Consider the following 18605-nt stretch of genomic DNA (forward strand, 5'->3'; position numbering starts at 1 on the left):
TTAATATATTTAACTACATGTTTATCTAAGGGGCCTGAAAAGGCTTTAGAGGCTGCCTTAAGCTGCCATAGCCTCCCTCATCACAGAACAGATTTGTCAAGCTTGTGTTTTGCAAAGCAGTGAGGGCCATGGTGAGAAATGACAGGCAGCCAACCTCTGCTAAGTGGCTGCAGGGATGGCAGTGAGATTGGATTCCCTGCAGCACTACATCCTGCTCACCATCCTCTTTCCTGTGCTGCTCTCTACTCACTCCAGCGTGTCAGGGGCTGCGTTTGCTCCCAGGTTCTATTCTTTCCCAACCAGAATTGTTTAACTCTGAAACTCCACTGTGAATAAATCAAAAGGGTCACAAACATCAACTATGGGACAACGTCTACATTCCATGTTCCTCCCTGTCACTTTCAGTCCCAGTTTCCCTCTGCCTGTCTACTTTTCTTTCCCTTGCCCCTTTTAATAGAATTTAAGCCCCAAGGAGGACAGGATCCTCTCCCAGTCTTCTCTCTGTGCTCGCCCCACTTCGGCCACCCCACCAGGTAGGGGGCTTAGAGAGGCCTCTTTCCAGGGGTCTGTGCCCAGCCATCCTCTCAGCTGCGGTCTCCCTCTGGTGGGGCTGGGGAAATTCGGGAAACACAGGCATCCTCGCTGTTATGGCAACTTCTCTGGCGATGGCAGAACCACTGACTCCAGCAAATCACGGTATTTGTTTTGCCTCAGTTTTGTGTCGCAGAAAGAGCAGGTGGATTCTTGATTCTGCTGTTCAGTTTCTAGCTAGGAACAACTCCAGAAGGCTCGGGGGGGGGGGGGGGGGGGAATGAGTAAAATCAACTTTATGTTAACATCTAAATATACAATAAGCCATATGAAAGTTATTTTAAATATGGAGACCGAATTGCTTTGACATTTCCCTCTTGGGAATGGCAAAGAGTGTTTTTCAAGAATTGACTTGGGAATTTTAACTTAAAAAACTGAAAGGGATAAATGACAGTTTAAAAATGTAAAAAACTTTAGTTGCTGAAATGCTGTCAGGGCAAGATTTGGTTTCACTCGTGGGGACCTATATGTATGAGTGGACATTGTTAGCCACCTTTTAAAGATAAGGAAAATGAGCCCAGCCGGCATGGCTCAGTGGTTGACAGTAGACTTATGAACCAGGAGGTCAAGGTTCAATTCCTGGTCAGGGCACATGCCCAGGTTACAGGTTCAATCCCTAGTGCAGGAGGCAGCCAATCAATGATACTCTCTCATCATTGATGTTTCTCTCTCTTTCTTTCTCTCTGAAGTCAATAGAAATGTATTTTAAAAAAATAAATAACTAGCTAAGTAAAGATAAGAGAAATGAGACTCAGAGAAAGCAAATGCCCTCTAGAAAGAGCAGAGTGGCTGCTGTGCACTAGCTCAACCTTGTGTCACATCTGGAGACTCCTGCGGCCACTCCCCATCCCGAGATGCCTGCTGTGCGATCATGGCTGGGGCCCAGACCCCTGTTTACAGCACCGGCTGGGGTACACAGCGACCAGCATTGCCAGGCCTAAATTTCAGGAAGACTCCCTTCAGATTCAGTGCTTTCCCCACTTCTCCTTCTCCAGGAAAATAATCAAATTTAAACATAAAAGGTTTCCAGTTCTTTATTGTAAACTGTTTTCCTGTCTTCTGCCACCCCATGAATATAAAGTGGAAGTCTGAAATAATAAGTGCTCTGCATACCTGTTGGTGAAATTCCTGCTGTTCTGCAGACTCCCCCTTCTCGGAATGGTTTTTGTTTTTGTTTTGTTTTTTATACACTTAAAAAAGCAATTAAGTACTTTTTTCACACTCTATTGACATGAATGAGAGGAAGGGCTGTGACAGTAACGTGGCTCAGGCTGGACATGGATCTCAGCATCTGGATCCTGATGGGAGCCAGCACCTGGAGGAGGCCCTTGTTGGAGAAGCATCAGGAAGCGTTAGAAGCCTTTTCTTTTCATATGGTTTCTTCAGTGGCCATTAGTCATCCCACCTGCCAACAAGCAAAGACACTGTCTTTTGAGATCTAAGGTTCATCCAGGAAGAACAACTCAGAAGATGATGGAAATACCCAGTGAGGGGGTTGTAGTTTTCTGAGGCCAGCCTTCTTAGAAGACAAGACACGTCTTGGGACTGGAATTACATGTTTCACTTCTGCTAATGCAACTGAAAAGAGTGTTTCAAAAGCACGAGCCCTGCTGGGCATTGATAAAAGACTTAAAATACGTGCAGAATTAATTTTTAAAGCACTTTAGCTTTGCTCCCTGCCCTTTCTAATCGTCCACACGATGCAGCCGGGAGCCGGTCAGCGGGCCGGATCCGGGGAGACAACACTGTGTTCTCAGAAACCCTCCTCATCTGTGTCCCGGTTTCTGAGCACTGAGGAATAAAAAAGGGTCAATTTTACATTTTGATGAAAGAGCAATTACAACGGTCGTCCTCCAAACCAAAGCCAAAGCCGGATGAATATTGACAGAGCGAGTCCACGGAGAGCAGGAGCACATCCATCGTCAAAACCGAAGACGTGTTCCGCACACTGAGACATAGAGGTTAGAGCAGAACATTAAGTGTTTTTCCAAATGCATTTTATTATTCCCCACACTTACCTCAAAAGACATGATGATGGCAGAAGCAAAGTAGTGATATTCTGCTGTTTCCAAAACAGGCAAATTATGGTCCTTGAATTGACTAGAAATTTACAAAGGGGCGTGAGAGGAGACCCTTTTTCCTTGCCTGACTCCTCAGATGACTAACGGTGCCTCAGTACTCTCACAAATTATAAAATCATCTTTTGACTAGATTTGGGGTTATCAAAAAGTTATTTTAATCAAGCTCCCAAGCCAGAAGTTCTAGACATCCAAAGCTTTTGCTAACCCTTGCCCCGTGCCCGGTGGAGGTGTTCTTGGCCAGAAGCCTGAAGGCACCAGCTCCAGGGTCTCCCAAAGACGGTCATCTCATGAACAGTGCCAACTCTTGACCATTGTCTGGGCAAAAACGTCAGAGAATGTCTTTAAAGGTGTGCTCTAAGGTTTATTCACTGTGTTTGGTGGCTTTAACTTCTTATTATGGTTATTTTCTCAAGCACCCTCTCCTTGAAAAGTGAGACTATACCCCTGGTTGGAGCGTTACCTGTCATCCCCTACACCAAAAGGTTACAGGTTTGATTTCTGGTTAGGGTACATACACCTAGGTTGCTGGTTCAATCCCTGGTCAGGGCACATAGGGAAGCAACCAATCAATATTTCTCTCTCCTTCTCTCCCTTCCTCTCTCTCTAAAAATCAATGAAAACATATCCTCAAGTGAGGATTTAAAAAGAGAGAGAGAGAGAGAGAGAGAGAGAGAGAGAGAGAGAGAGAGAGAGAGAAGGAAATAGGGCTAAAGATAATGGAACCATGGGGTGAATTCTCATGTAACTCAGTAGTAGTAAGAGCACACAAATGATTCCCGGGGTGAGGGGGGTGAGGGGGGGGGCGCAGGGAAAGGCAAGATGCTCAGAAGGAATTATGAACCACTAAGGTTTCAATTATAGCTCTGCCTCTCAAATACCTAGCCACCTGTGAGAGATGCAGACTCCCAGGCTCCGCCCCAGGCCAGCCCAATCAGAATCTACATTTTTACACGACACCAGGTAGTTTGTATGCTCCCTAACATTTGAACACTCTGAACCAAAGCACTCAGGAATCATCTATTTGTTTCTGCAAAAGGCACATTAGAATGAGCTTCAAAGAGGAAGAAAAAGCCTAAAGAACCCACCAGCTCCACAATGCAGAGTCCTGTTATTCCTGACTACCAGTACCCTTTGTGAGTGGGAGGACAGGCCCTGAAGGGGGTCCTGCTGCTGCTGAGGACAATCTGGAAACCCTCATGAAAGGGGTTTGAACAACACTTCCCAAATTTATCTTATTCCCCCAGCCTTGGGGCTTCTGCATTCCTGCATTCAGTTAATGCCAACATGAGCATACAATGCCCTGTGGTAGAGAACGACAGAAGTCCCAGATGAATCCAGAGACTTGGCCGAATGACCTGGGCACCTACCAGCTACATGACCATGACCTACATGCTGTCCTGCGTCTTAGCCTCCCAGGTGTAGAAACAGGTTGTGGGATAGAAAGCCAGCTGTAACCATCTGTGATCATCAGGAGCCAATGTTATGCAACCATAGCTTTGATATTGATTTCTAAACAATTATTATTAACAAAAGAAGAAATAGTTTGCTCACTTGAGAAATAAGAAGACATCTCTAACATTTAAAAGGATACCACATAACTTACCTTAGTGTTTATGAAATACAAATTCTGAGCTTCTACCAATAATGATATAGTTCCTATTAAAATACCTATTTATACTTACTCGGACAAAAGAATGTAATGTCAGCCTAGTCTGGGATTATCAGTAAATCTTTTTCCTAAAAAGCAATTGAGACAATTCAGAAATTGCCTTTAAAAACCACTGGAAGGAGGGAATCAAATAAAATCAATTGCCCATTCAGTCCTTTTGTATAAACGTTGGCATTATGTACACAACCAAGGCACAAAGCAGATGACAGTTTCCTTTACAGATCCTGTTTCTTTTCACCTAAAGAACTTCTTTGAGTCACTGGGTCTTGGACACTGTAAATGTAAAGTTTGGGTTTTTTTACTGGCTAGAAATGTAAAGTTTTTATTTCACTTGTCAGAGCCAAAACTTCATCATCTCTTCCCCATTTGAAACTAGAATTTTAACTATCTAGCATTCTGTGGAAACTGAGGTGACAGGTATACGTACACTAGTAGATATGAGACTGAGGCTCGCGAGGCCACGGCCCACACATGTCCTCTTGATAAATACCGCTGGCCTTGACCAATCCCTCCCTCCTTAACGTGATCAGCAGTATTTTCTCCCAAAATAAAACAGCAGCTCCTTATATATATAACTTCATCTTAATTGAAAACCTTTTATTCACTTGTTTCTAAAATATTAAGCAATAGCAAATGCTTAAAACGCATTACTTAAAAAAATAATTTTCTGCCATACCACTCAAATTTAAAAGAAGATAATAAAGCAAAACAAAACAAAGAAGCTGGGAAGAACAAAGGCATATATACATCATCTAGCCCAGACCCCACTACATACATAGTGTTGCAATTTGAATTAAATTACAATTAATAGCAGTTCTGTTGGAGTGCCTCACGTTATCACTTTAGATGCTGAAGCTTAAGTGGTTTCCATGGAGATATTTTCTCAAGGAGATGTCAGCTACTCTCTAATTTTTTTTTGTCCCTGATTTATGACAACCTAAAGCTTTTAGTGCCTTTTATTCTGGGGGATTTTACATTAGATAACCTCAACTTATTTTTATATGCATTTAAGCGACTGTTTTATTTGCAGTTGGTTTCTGAGCCTAAAGTCTACAATTTTACATATTTTGAAACATAGTCAATAAGAACCACAACTACCTCATTTATATTCTGTAGTGAAAAAATAATCATCTTGATTATTCCATCTTCTCCCTACCTGCTCAATGGCACAGGCAAGAAATGTGAGGCTAAAGAATGCAAATCTCTTTTTAATAACCTATTCTTAAAACTGTCTAAATTCCATTTATTGTACTTAAGCACCTGCCTTGGAATTTCCATTAATTTTCACATTCTAAAAATGCAATAAAAATTACATTCTGACAGGAATGTTTAAAAGCACAATTAGCACTACATGATTTCACGAGTGCTTCTCGAGTGGTGATTACCATTCTCTCTGGGCTGGTTGGGCCCCTGAGAGATTGCTGCTGGCACCAGGGCTATTGGGCTTGTTCTGCATGCTGGTTCGGAGTCCTCAGTTTATCACATGGTTCGGCTGATACTGTCCTCATGTAGAATTATCCTTTGTCAGACAAAAAATGTCTCTTCATGCTCAGCTTTTGAAGCTGGAAAGTGCAGTCAGAGCTTTTAGATATTGGTCTCTCCAGAGAGCCCCCCAACCACAGAGAAGCAATTAGGCTAAGTTAGTGGTTTGCCATAAAAGCATGCCTCATTGTTGACAATTGGATAGAGCCAGTGTAGACAGATCCTTCTCATCAGAGAGAAGTCAGATTAGTTTTTGCAAGTGGTTTCTGGAGCCAATCTCCTGGTTCAAACCGTGGCTCCTCCTGTTACTGGTCTTGGGGTCTCAGACACATTTTTAGCTTCCCAAGTGGGAGTATGCCCATCTCACAAGGTTCACATGAGTTAATATATGAAAAGGACTTAAAACAGGACCTGACTTGTAGGATGTGCTATTATTATTTCCTAAACAGCTTGTTCCTGCATTGTGAATATTGTGTGAATGGACAATTAAAAACATGTTTTGGTATCCTGGGCTCTAGAGAGTTTTATATCTGAGGAAAGTGTAGTCGATGCCATTGATGACTCATTTCATGTAATCCTAGAATTTAGAGCTTTGCTACTTGTCACGTATAAATACCCTACATGGTCACTGGGGGCTTTGGTTGTATAATGGGCCTCATGTCTGGGCAGGTGGGTTCAGAACTTGTCACTGGCACTTGAGCCCTGGTTGTCCCCGCCGCCAGGGAAGGACACCACACACACCCATGCCCACACACAGGTAGGAGAGTGCCAATCGGACTCTCATTTACTTTCCTGAGAAATCCTTCCAAGAAGGTGGCAAGGGGAAGGGCAAACTGCCCTTAGAAAAGAGAATAAAATATCTTGTTTCCCGTTCCTTTGGGGGGAAGGAAAGTGCATTTTTACTCACCCAGTTCTAATATCTGACCTTTTTATTGTATTCACATAATTATGGGAATGACTTACCCTGGGCCTGCTCTTACAAAGTATGTGTGTTATTTCCCTCACACACACACACACACACACACACACACACACACACACACACAACCTGAGATGGAGGAGGGGAAAGGAAACACCAGTGCTGAGCTCTCAGGTTGTGCCTCACATGGAAGGCAAAGGAAGAACCTATTTGTTAAGGAGATTGTAATCCATATCTGAATATGAAGATGTCTATGATGCATTTGCCTTCTCTGAATGAGATGGGCTGTAGTGCATCTATGGCTCTGAGGCCTCAGCCAGGCTATTTCATGAGCACATTCAAGGGTGGAGACTCTCTCATCCTCAATTCCTGCATTAACCTGTTTTGTCATCCTCTTTTGGTGGGGGATAGGAGAAGAGCTACTCTGCATGGTACAAAGGAAGCATGATCTATGAATAGAATGAACAGCCAGGGAGATAAGCAGAGATACATATGGTTCTGTCAGAGCTGGAACAGCTTTTGTGGCCATCATCATGCAGTATCATTTGGGGATCCCAGGGAGGAAAAAAAAGTGTATTGAAAATAGTCTTTGTCTGTTTGATGCAAATCTAGTCTTGAGACTGTTAATATCTAAAGTCTATTTTGAATTACTCATGACATTTTCCAAAATATAGACTCCTTGATACTCCAATACCACCAAAATTGCTGTGTTCTATCAAACTTGGGGAAGCTAACCACAGAGTGGAGCATGTGCCATGGACAAGCTTTGTGGTCTGGTCCCAGGCATGTTTCTTGGTATCCATGCTTTCTCTATGAACAATTCTAAGAGGCTCTTGATCCCCAAGGGGAAGGACAGATGAGATGAAATCATTTGGAATATATCTATTAAAAATAGCCATAATTCTGCTCACCAGAATAATGTGAATTTGCCTCAAGGGAGTGAACACTCATGTGCATTAAGACAACCAGGGTTATGTTATCAATAAAGCCATAAAAAATGGGAATGCTCATGCTAAAATAAACAGAACCCTGCTCTTAATTTCATGAGGACTTCCGTTGTACCTGCTGGGTTTTCCACTGATGGTTCTCAGCTAATCACCAAAGGCTGGTGGGCACAGGAATCATTAGTAGCCTCTCTGTATTCAAAATGTTCATTGAAGAATAAGAATGCTGCTTTGCTTTAAGAGTTGGGTTAGCACTGTGGAGAACAATATGGAGTTTCCTCAAAAAACTGAAAATGGAACTCCCATTTGACCCAGTAATCCCACTCCTAGGAATATATCCCAAGAAACTAGAAACACCAATCAGAAAGGATATATGCACCCCTATGTTCATAGCAGCACAATCTACAATAGCTAGAATCTGGAAACAGCCTAGGTGCCCATCAGCAGATGATTGGATCAAAAAACTGGTACATCTACACAATGGAATACTATGCTGCCATAAAAAAGGAGGAATTCTCATCATTTGCAGCAACCTGGATAGAATTAGAGAACATCATGATGAGTGAAATAAGCCAGTCAATGAAAGAGAAATACCACATGACCTCACTCATTTATGGATATTAAAGAACATTATAAATTGAAGAACCTAAAGACAGTAAAGCAACAACCAGACTGTCAAATTAAAGCAGGGAGGGTAGGGAGATTTGGGGGAGATAGGAGATCAACCGAAGGACTTGTATACATGCATATAAGTACAAACAATGGACACAAAACTCTGAGGAGGGAGGGAATGTATGGGAGGGGGCAATGTTAAAATATGTACACAGATAATAATTTAATTAATTAAATAAATAAATAATTTTTTAAAATTACAAAAAGAGTTGGGTTAGGTTCAAGCAGTTGACTTTTAAAATTATATTTGCATGGGAGTCTTTATTATCAGAAGAAGCTACACAAACATTTACACACCTCTTAATGGACGGATTTTAATTGCACCAGTCAACAAGCATCCAATTAGCTCTGCTTCTTATCTGCACTGTTTGTCATTGGGACTGCAAACATAATTAAGACTGGCCCCTGACTTTAAGAGGGTGGCTATTGCATAAGGAGTGACAAGAATTAAGATGATGACCATTGAAAACAGGGTCAGACACATATCTAAGGTGGTTGGGAATAGTTTCAGGAAAGACATAGGATTGCATGGACAAAGAGAGGAAAGGCAAACCATAAGTCTAGGCAGAGAGTGCCATGTGGATGAACAAAGGCACATCAACCGGAAGCACAGAAATCCATGTGCCTAGAACGTTGAGTACAGAATGTGGTGGCTCCATGGGAGAAGAAGCAGGAGAGAGATTCAGCTCAAAGGCAGCTTTGCTCCATATGCCAAAGAGTTTAGATTTTTATACCAAAGACGATCCTAGGATATTTGTAAATATTTCCTGCTGGGTCATCTCAGGTCACATCCACACCTTCCACTATTGCTTATGTCAGTAACTTCAAGGAAATCAGGAGAAGCATATCAGTATATATATTTAGAGATAGAAGTATCTCTAAATATCTGTGTTAACTCAGTTTTGTGGCCAAGGATGCAAAGCCATGAAGCAGGCTTTGGAGCAAAGAGAAACTATGCTATGTTCTGCCATCCAAATCACCTGAAGCAGAAAAGTAACTAATTTCATAGTCTTGTGACTATCACACAGTCCTATATAATAAAAGGGTAATATGCAAATCGACCGAGCCATGGAACAACTGGACGCTATGATGCCCACTGGCCACCAGGGGGCAGGCGCTCAGTGCAGGAGCTGATCCCTGGTGGTCAGTGCACTCTCCCTGTGGGGGAGCCACAAGCCAGGCTCAGGGCTGGTGAGTGCAGCAGTGGTACCAGAAGTCTCTCCTGCCTCTGCGGCAGCACTAAGAATGTCTGATTGTGGACACCCCCCAAGAGGGTGCAGGCCAGGCTGAGAATGTTATACACCAGGCCTCTAGTAGAATAATAACTGAATTACCACTGTGAGTTTTCTGTCACTATAACTTAATATATTTTGAAGGTTCAGATTATTTAAAGGACAGAAGATTTCTGTATATTTTCAAAAGGAGATGGGAAATATGAGCAAATCACAAAATATCCAAATATCGAGTAAGTAGATCTCTCTGCCTGAGTGTCCTGTAGACACTTCAAACTTGACATTTGAAAACAAAACAAATTTTTCTCACCCATCCCCTATAAAAGGCTCTTCTTCTCATAGGCCCTGCCCAAGCTGAACTGTCTGAGGCCTGACTTCCTCCACAGCCCACCTGTCTGTCTCCCCACAGCCCTGAAAAGCAGGATAGGGAAGTTTATTGACTGTGGAGTTAACCCTACATGGGTTCTGATCCCAGCTCGGCCACATACAAGCTTAGGTTTTCTTAGAAGGAAATGGGTTAAATGGGGTCCAGAGCGCATTGTTACAACATCAAAAGGCCTAGAAACTGTGCCATAATTGGATGTAGGTGAAGATATAAGCTTTCATTCTTGAAAAGTAACTTTCTTTGAATTGTAGTCTTCATCAGGAATTGTGTGTGTTAATAACCAAATCTTGTCCTGGCCAATGTGGCTTATTTGGTTGAGTGTCATCCTGTGCACCAAAAGGTTGCTGGTGTTCTCTCTCTCTCTCTCTCTCTCTCTCTCTCTCTCTCTCTCTCTCTCTCTTTCTTTCTCTATCTCTCTCCCTCTACTTTCCTCTCTCTCTCTGATGGCAATAAAAACATATTTATTTTTAAATGCCTTTTTTTAAAGAAAAAAACTGAGTTCTTACTAAGATATTCTCTGAATTATAACACAAACCTATTTCATCAGTGTGTACACATTTAATTATGCCAAATAACTACCATAAATTTTTTTATTTTTACTGTTGCCATTCAGTAGCCATGGTTCTGGTTAAACTAAGGTAGTCTGCCTTCGGAGAAGCCTCTGTTGGAAGATTTATCTTAAAGTATTACTTTTCAAGCAGAAGTCCAGCAAATATGAAATCATTTTTTAATTTAAATTACCTTACATAAATAATAATAACTCTCCTGACCTATATACAAATTTCATAATGTTTGCCTTTTGCATGCTTTATATTTATTTTATCTTAGAGAAGTCGCTAAGTTTAATACAACTGATTCTTATATTTTTTTATAATAAGGAAAGAAAGAGAATATTTATTAGGTAATTAATATTCTTCTCAGCTCACATGAAATATTACCCCCTTATAAAATGTTCCTGAGCCGAAACCAGTTTGGCTCAGTGGATAGAGCATCGGCCTGCAGACTGAAGGATCCCGGGTTCGATTCCGGTCAAGGGCAAGTGCATTGGTTGTGGGCACATCCCCAGTGGGGGGTGTGCAGGAGGCAGCTGGTCGATGGTTCTCTCTCATCGATGTTTCTATTATAGCTCTCTATCCCTCTCCCTTTCCCTCTGTAAAAAGTCAATAAAATATTTTTTTAATCATTTAAAATGTTCCTGAAGTGTACAATGTTAGAGCCACGTAAAATATTAATATCAAGAGTGATTACTTTTTAGAGCAATGCTACACACTTTAACAAGCTCATCTGTAAGTACAGCCACTGCCACCAGTTGTAAATGGGGTAAAAGTGAGCAGGAGGCAGGTTTCAGCGAAACTGAAGTATTGTGATCCATAAGCCGTCTGTCTGTGGAACTGGAGCAGGCAGCCCGGGTAGTTTGAGTCTAATATTCCTCCAAAGGCGTTGCAGCACTGCTCTGCGAAGGAAACCGGCAGGAATGGAGGTGGAAGTTACTGTGATTCTCCTGGGAAACAGCAGCAAGATGGGTCTTCCTGAAAGGGCATCTCATTTGGGGAAATGGGAAGTAAGGAGTTGTCTGAAAACATAGGTGCCACGTTACTTGGGATGAACGGGAAAGCTCACTCTCCAACCTGACTCTCCATTTCTTTCTCTACAGCCAGTGCTGATTTTCCATATAACCCAGGACAAGGACAAGCTATCAGAAATGGGGTCAACAGAAACTCGGCCATCATTGGAGGTAGGTGGGTACAGAACAGGCTTTCTTGTGGCTATCACCTATGGGGAGCAGTCATTTTTTTTATTTTTTAAAAAATATATTTTTATTGATTCCAGAAAGCAGGGAGAGGGAGAGAGATAGAAATATCAACGATGAGAGAGAAACATTGATTGGCTGCCTCCTGCACATCCTACTCTGAGCCTACCGTGACCTTCTGGTTCATAGGTCAATGCTCAATCACTGATTGAGCCATGCCGTCCAGGCCAGAAGCAGTAAAATCATAGTCCAGGGGAAAAACAAGTTGTGTAGATTTTTAGTGTTCATTTTGCTATTTAAATATGGCTTTAGATTATGAAGTACGGATATGGATACATTGTGGGTATGTAATCTGGCTACTTTCTAATGCACACCTGTAAGAAAAGAATAATGGTGAGCTAGCCAGAATCTGAATATGTTAGTAAGTAGCTGAGAGGCAATAACCAGGACATGACCTTATTCCCTCCTATTTTTTTTTTTACTTGAATTCTCTCTAAATGGTCCAGGATAGCTTACTACAAAAATTGGAAAGTCTGTGCCATTCTAGTTTCAGAAAACTAATAAGCCAGAGTACCTAATTTGTTCCAGTCTTTTCTTCTGACCATGCTACATGTGGAATAATTAGACTCTCCTGGGAAAATCCTTATACTTGGATCCATATTGATAACCTGTTGTCCATTGCCATATTCTCTCTCTGCTTCTGTCTTATTTTATTAAAGTGTTTCTGCCTCTCTGTGTATAACACATATATGTATGATGCTGCTTAATCACAATTCCATATGCTTTTTTTTCATCTATTGAGATTATCATATGGTTTTTCTCCTTTATTTGTCTAATGTGATAAATTACATTGCTTTATTTTTTTAATGTTAAGCCAATCTTGTATTCCTAGAATTAACACCACTTTGTCATAGTATATTTTTTATATATGGCTAGGTTTGATTTTTAAATTTTGTTTAAGAGGAATATTGCTTGATGGTTTTCTTTTTCATGATGTGTCTGGGTTTAGTATTGAGATAATACTGGCCTCATAAAATGTGTTGAGTAAGATTTCCTCCTCCTCTATCTTAAGAAAGATTTGTAGGATTAGTATTGTTTCCTTACGTCATGTGTTTTAGGTAATTCTACATTCTTATTGATTTTCTGTTTAATTGTTCCATGAGAGAACAGTGTTGAAATCTCCAAATCTGTGAATTGGTCTAATTCTCCTTTCAATTCTGTTAGTTTTTGCAGTTATTGTTTTTGGAGGTTTGTGTTTTTATGGGAGAGGGTAGTGTTTGAAGAAACCATAGTGAAGTGGGGGGAGAGGGGGTGTTTGTGGGATATGTCAGATTAAGTTTAACCTGTAGTCCTTGTCCTGTCTCCACCAGGGGTCATTGCTGTGGTGATTTTCACCATTCTCTGCACCTTGGTCTTCCTCATTCGCTACATGTTCCGTCACAAGGGCACCTACCACACCAATGAAGCGAAGGGAGCAGAGTCGGCAGAGAGCGCAGATGCTGCCATCATGAACAACGACCCCAACTTCACAGAGACCATTGACGAAAGCAAAAAAGAATGGCTCATTTGAGGGGTGGCTCTTTGGCAGTGGGATAGGGAGGGGGAAGGGAAGGGGACAAAAGCACCCTGCTTCATACTCTTGAGCACATCCTTTAAAATATCAGCACAAGTTGGGAGAGGCAAGCAACAGAATATTCTTAAGACTGATGATCGCCACACACAAAATATATATAATAATACTTTTTAATATTTCTTTATAGCTGAGTTCTCCCTTCTGTATCAAAACAAAATAATACAAAAAATGCTTTTAGAGTTTAAGCAATGATTGAAATTTGTAGGTAAAATCTGTCTTATTTTGTGTGTGTTTAGAGGTGTTCTAAAAATCCATGGTAACAGGGCAAGTTTTCTACATTTTTAAGAGCCCTTAGAACGTGCATATTTTTTCTTGAGAAAAGCTGATGCACAGTCACATGGCTTCCAGCATTATTTTCCCTTCACATTAGTCAACTTTTAATGGGCTTTTGTAGCTACTAGTTCATGTTCATATAATGGTTCTTTTTGGTATCCTATAAATTGGAGAAGGAATGAAAGAGGCAAAGAGAACCTATTATTTGCCAATTTTCAATTAGACCTCAGCCTGTGCCGGTTTTCCGAGAGTTCCTGCCTCAAGCAGTCAAAGGAAGAAGGTGATTGCACCTGGGAAGTAGCAACATCATCAACACAGCGGAGAGAAGCATTAAGTACCAGGGCAAGTAGGTTTCACATTGGGATTGCGGATTTTATTTTTCATTGAATTCTACAGATTGTATTGTTCTATGTTTGTAGTCTTAGATCTATTCAGTATCTGTACCTTTCACTCCACTCTACCTACAACATACTGCTTATGTTACATGGATGTGTAAGCATCTCTTTGTGGGATTAGAGGCACATGTCACGATCCATTTGCTCTGTTTCTTTCATAGCTGTAGCAAGAATACGGACACTGTCTGGCTAATGCATAAGTTAAGTGGTTCTCAGTTTGCTTTAAATCTCTAATTTTTAAGCCCCTGTGACAAACTAGCAAACAATGAATGGACACAATAAAGCCAAGTTTTGATTGCTATTTGTACTTCTACTACTCTGAATCCTATGGGGAACACTGCCATGTTTTACATCATCTGCTCCCTGTATCGCTCCATCTAAAACAGACAAGTGCGTTGGTTCAGGGATCTTCCTTGGCAGACACATTTGAAGCTCTGGTTCACCACAAACCTGGTCTCCAAAACTGATTCTCACAGAATGAATCTGTCTAGTCAGTCACACTTCACTTTAATCAGAAACTTCCACCAATTATTCTAACAAATAACTCATTGGTTTTATTTTAGTATGTAAACCAATGAGACAGAAATCCTATTGGTACATCTAAAAAATAATTCCACTTATTTAGTAAAAGATTGCATAAGTTATTTCTAGAATGATTACCATTTATGGTCATTATAGTTCAGGCTCTTATCCTTAATACTTTTTTTTTTTAATTTTTAGACTCCAATATTTATTTGATTACTTGTTTTCCTTCTCCTGCTAGGTAAAATGAGGTTAAAAATGTATCAGTAAAATGGAAATTCTAGTTTACTTGTGTATATGCATACTTTTCAGCTTACTTGTATGCCGAAGTTATTGGAGGATCTCAGTTTCCTGAGTCAGGAAAATGTTGTCCATAGCTGCCAGAGGTACGTGGCACAAGTACCGGCACATTCCACAGGAGACATGACCCATTCAAGCCAAGGTGACAGAACACTCGGGAATCCAAACCCCTTTTCCCAGTTGCTGACCTCAGGTCCTCTCATGAACCCCCTTTACAGGAGCGTGTTAATCGCTCTCCTGTAAAACACATTAAAAATGAAAAGTATTTAATATGGTAAATATCAGAACATTTACAAATGACATAGAAAACAACGGCTGTTGATTGATCCGAGATGCCTCCGTTTAGGGCTCTTTTATGTATATCACATTGAAAAAGCAAAGTTTAAATGTTGTGTTATAGAAATGTTTCTGATTTTTTTTAAACCTATTCTACAGGCATTATCTTTGTACTTAACAAATAATGCAGGTTGGTTATTTCTTGCATTTTCCTTGATAGCTTTGTTCTCTACATACGGTATTATCTCAACACTTCCCCGTTCCCCCAAATGGTTAGGGAATTAAAACAATCAAAACAGTCCCTGATACTAAAATGTCCTCACCCTTTCTCTTTTCTCTCTTCTTCCCACTTTCCTGCTATAAAATGTTAAAAGTACTACCCAACACGTCTCTAACCCAATTTCCAAACCAAGGCTCCTGGTATGCCTACCGGGACCAGTGGGTCCCCCGCAACACCATCATTTGGAATGTTTAGGATGGACAGAGGTATGACTGTCTCTGCCCTTAAAGAGGTTACAATCTGGCAGACAGGACACAAAAAAAATGGATAAGGAATTAAGTGCCAAAAGAAGGCTGGAGATCTTGGCTTCTCTTTGGGACTGTGATCTTCACAATAATCCCTAAGTCTGTTTATGAAGCCTCTATCCAGTGCTTTCTAAATGGTAAATAATTTGTTTATGTGCAGCTTCTTTCTAGCCCCCTCCCTTGAAAGTTTAGGACAGTGCAGCCTAGCTAGCCGGACCTAGGGCCCAAGCGCGATGCCTAATCTTGCTTTGTCAACCATACTCCGCAGAATCTCAACACCATCCCAATGCATCAACAGTCAAGCACAAAAGGCCAGTGGTAATGCATCTTTACATGACAGGAACAAACAAAACCATTTATTAAAACAAGAAGCCGGTTTACAGTCACAGGAAAACTCCTCCTGGGCTTAGTGTTGCTTGTGTAGGAAATGGCTTCTGTGTATAAAGCAAGCACCTGTGTTCTGAGAAGCCAGCAGTGGGGACTTTGAATGAATGTAAAATCTGTGCCATTCTAAACTCTCAAAGTAACATTCCACAGAGCTCAAGAAAGCTAGCTCCAGAGGTGAGAAATTGCTTTATGGTTAAGCTCTTCTCTGGCCCTTCTTTATAAGACTACAATTTTCCTTGTGGTTTTCAACCTAAACTCAAATCAAGCAACTGACATGAAGTTTTTTACTGAAGAGCTGGGAACGAGAGTTTGGAGTGAGTGCCTTTGTTGGAAAATGCCCTGTTTCTTGTGTTTGATAAACAATCCACTTTTGCTAACAGGAGCAGGAATTGAGGGGCACAGGGAAAAGAATTGGTACAAGTCAAAGAGATTTTCATGCTATGGTTGAACAGCTGTTGAATCATCAGGTGCCAGCTGAGAGATGGGCATAAAGACACAAGCCACACCAGAAAAGGCACTTGAGGCAACAGCTACAGCTGCCGGATATGAAAGCAGAGTGTCGGGAAAAGGTCAAGAAGAAGCTTTGGTTTTCCTCTACAATAGGATCAGTTCTTTTCTCGTCTTCCACTTGTTCTTCCAGTGTAAGCATGTTCATTATTGCTTTATCTCACACCTCCAAACAATTAGCACCTAGTTTGAGCCTCTTCATATGTTCTCCTTTTCATCATCCTACCAAGCAGTTTTCAAAAAGAAAGGCAGCAAATTGTCAAATCATGTTATTCATTGAATTCCAGTTACCCAGCCAAATATAGGTCACAAGCTGCCATCCCAGTAGAATGAGCTGATCCTGAAATTGATGAGAAATAAGAGTGAGTCTTGCCAATTTGGACTAAAAAACAATGGGCACCATTTTTTAAATGACATTTGGAGAGTGAGTACCCTGAGAGTCAGCTGACAGAGTGCCAGCCCTTCCTCTTGCTCCCTGCTTTGCTCTGTGACTTTTGCCAAGTTGCTGAACCTCTGTCCTCCTTTGCCTATATTTAAGTTAGAGCTGATTTACCGACTTTATAAGACAATTGTGAGGGGCACCGACTCCTGATGGGAGAATACTTGGAAATGCAAATATAAGGGCCAGAGTCAGTGGAGCCAAGTAGAAGACATGCTTTCTGGGTTGTGGATGTAAGTGACATCCAAAGAAACAATGTGGTCATGTCGGGGGAGGTGGGGATATGCAGGGCAATGCTGTACAACTATCTGCTAAGTTATTCATCAGGTAGACTGCCAAGGGGCCAACTGTCAACACTGCGAGAGGCAACACAGCCAGACAGAGCCAGAGAAATCAGGACTTTGCGTGCATAAAGCCCTAAGTTCCCACTCGTCTGCCTGTAGTTTACCCCAGCCCTCGGTGTGATTGACTGGCTTCTAAGTAAGACAATACCAACAACAAATGTGACTTTTTTGCATAGCCTGCTGACTCTGCAGGATAAGGATGGAAATATCCTCTTCCTTACCCAGTAGTATTTTTTTTTTTTTTTGGATACAAGTAGTATGTAAACTGATTGTAAAGCACAGTTGAAAAGTTGGTTAACTCCCATTGAGCACAGACTGGCAGAGGTAATAAAGGCCGAGGGGCACCTGGGTATTAATGTCTAACATGAATTCACAAGTTTATTTTCCAGATGAAAATGTTCTTTAAGAACAGGTCTATGGATGGTCTGCACCATTCTCAAGCTCTGGCTTATTTCTAGTCAGTGCTGGACTCTGGATGGCTATGAGAGTATGGAGGCCCCTCTCTCGTAGGCCAAGAGACAGTTTCCAGTGTCTCTCATTCTAATTTCTTTGGTCGCGTTTTTCTTTTAATTTTTTTTTTTTCTTCAGTGAGCATGGTTACTTGGGAGGTTAGCGTTGTGAAAAGTTGGCCTAACTATTCTTTCTGTAAAGTCAATGAGGGTCCCACTCCTGTGAAATAACACAAAATTTCACTCTCTAAAAGCAGCAGCATGTAAACTAGAATGAAAGAAGGAAATTATGTATGTATGCCTAATATTCTTTGTGAATGTTCTTTCATTTAACTAAAATTATATTAGAAACCAGATTGATAAATAAAAAATCCAAAATAGTTTTAATTATCCTAAAAGCAGTTTTCTGTGTTCTGTTCCACTCGATTCTCTTAGAAGCAATTATCAGCTTCCAGCAAAGGAAGTTCCAAGCCCTGAGGTACACATCTCTTGGGAACATAATCTTTCCAAAGCTGTGAAGATACAGTCCCTCCTCAAAGACAGGTATTATGTAGATGTGCCCATTGTTAACCTTCCTTGGCCTCACACTCCTCCCCTCCCATTTGTCTTAAAGTGCTTCATGGATATTGGCTTCATGTTTTGGTTTCATGTACACACAGCTTGGTAAAATGTGGACAGAGTCCAGCGATGTCCAGAGTGTATTCTGAGCCTTATTCGGAATGAGGAAGTAACACTGGATGATAGACACAGGGATCCAGGCCAGTGAACTAGGCCCCAGGACTCTGCACTGCCTGGAGGTGCGGACCTTCCTAAATGTACTCCGTGTGTAT

At 41.2% G+C, this 18605-nt stretch overlaps 1 protein-coding gene across 1 annotated transcript in view; it reads left to right on the forward strand.

The window, feature by feature from the left end:
- CNTNAP2 (contactin associated protein 2) overlaps positions 1-18173 on the forward strand; it is a 1655787-nt gene extending 1637614 nt beyond the window's left edge. The window contains exons 23-24 of the mRNA XM_036429148.2: positions 11630-11710; positions 13096-18173. Coding sequence (XP_036285041.1) covers positions 11630-11710; positions 13096-13295 — 281 coding nt within the window. The 3' untranslated portion in view covers positions 13296-18173. The remainder of the gene's footprint in view (positions 1-11629; positions 11711-13095) is intronic.
- Positions 18174-18605: the final 432 nt, after the last annotated feature.

This window comes from Pipistrellus kuhlii, unplaced genomic scaffold (assembly GCF_014108245.1).
Source record: "Pipistrellus kuhlii isolate mPipKuh1 unplaced genomic scaffold, mPipKuh1.p scaffold_m20_p_10, whole genome shotgun sequence".
In the NCBI taxonomy this organism is placed as follows: domain Eukaryota; kingdom Metazoa; phylum Chordata; class Mammalia; order Chiroptera; family Vespertilionidae; genus Pipistrellus; species Pipistrellus kuhlii.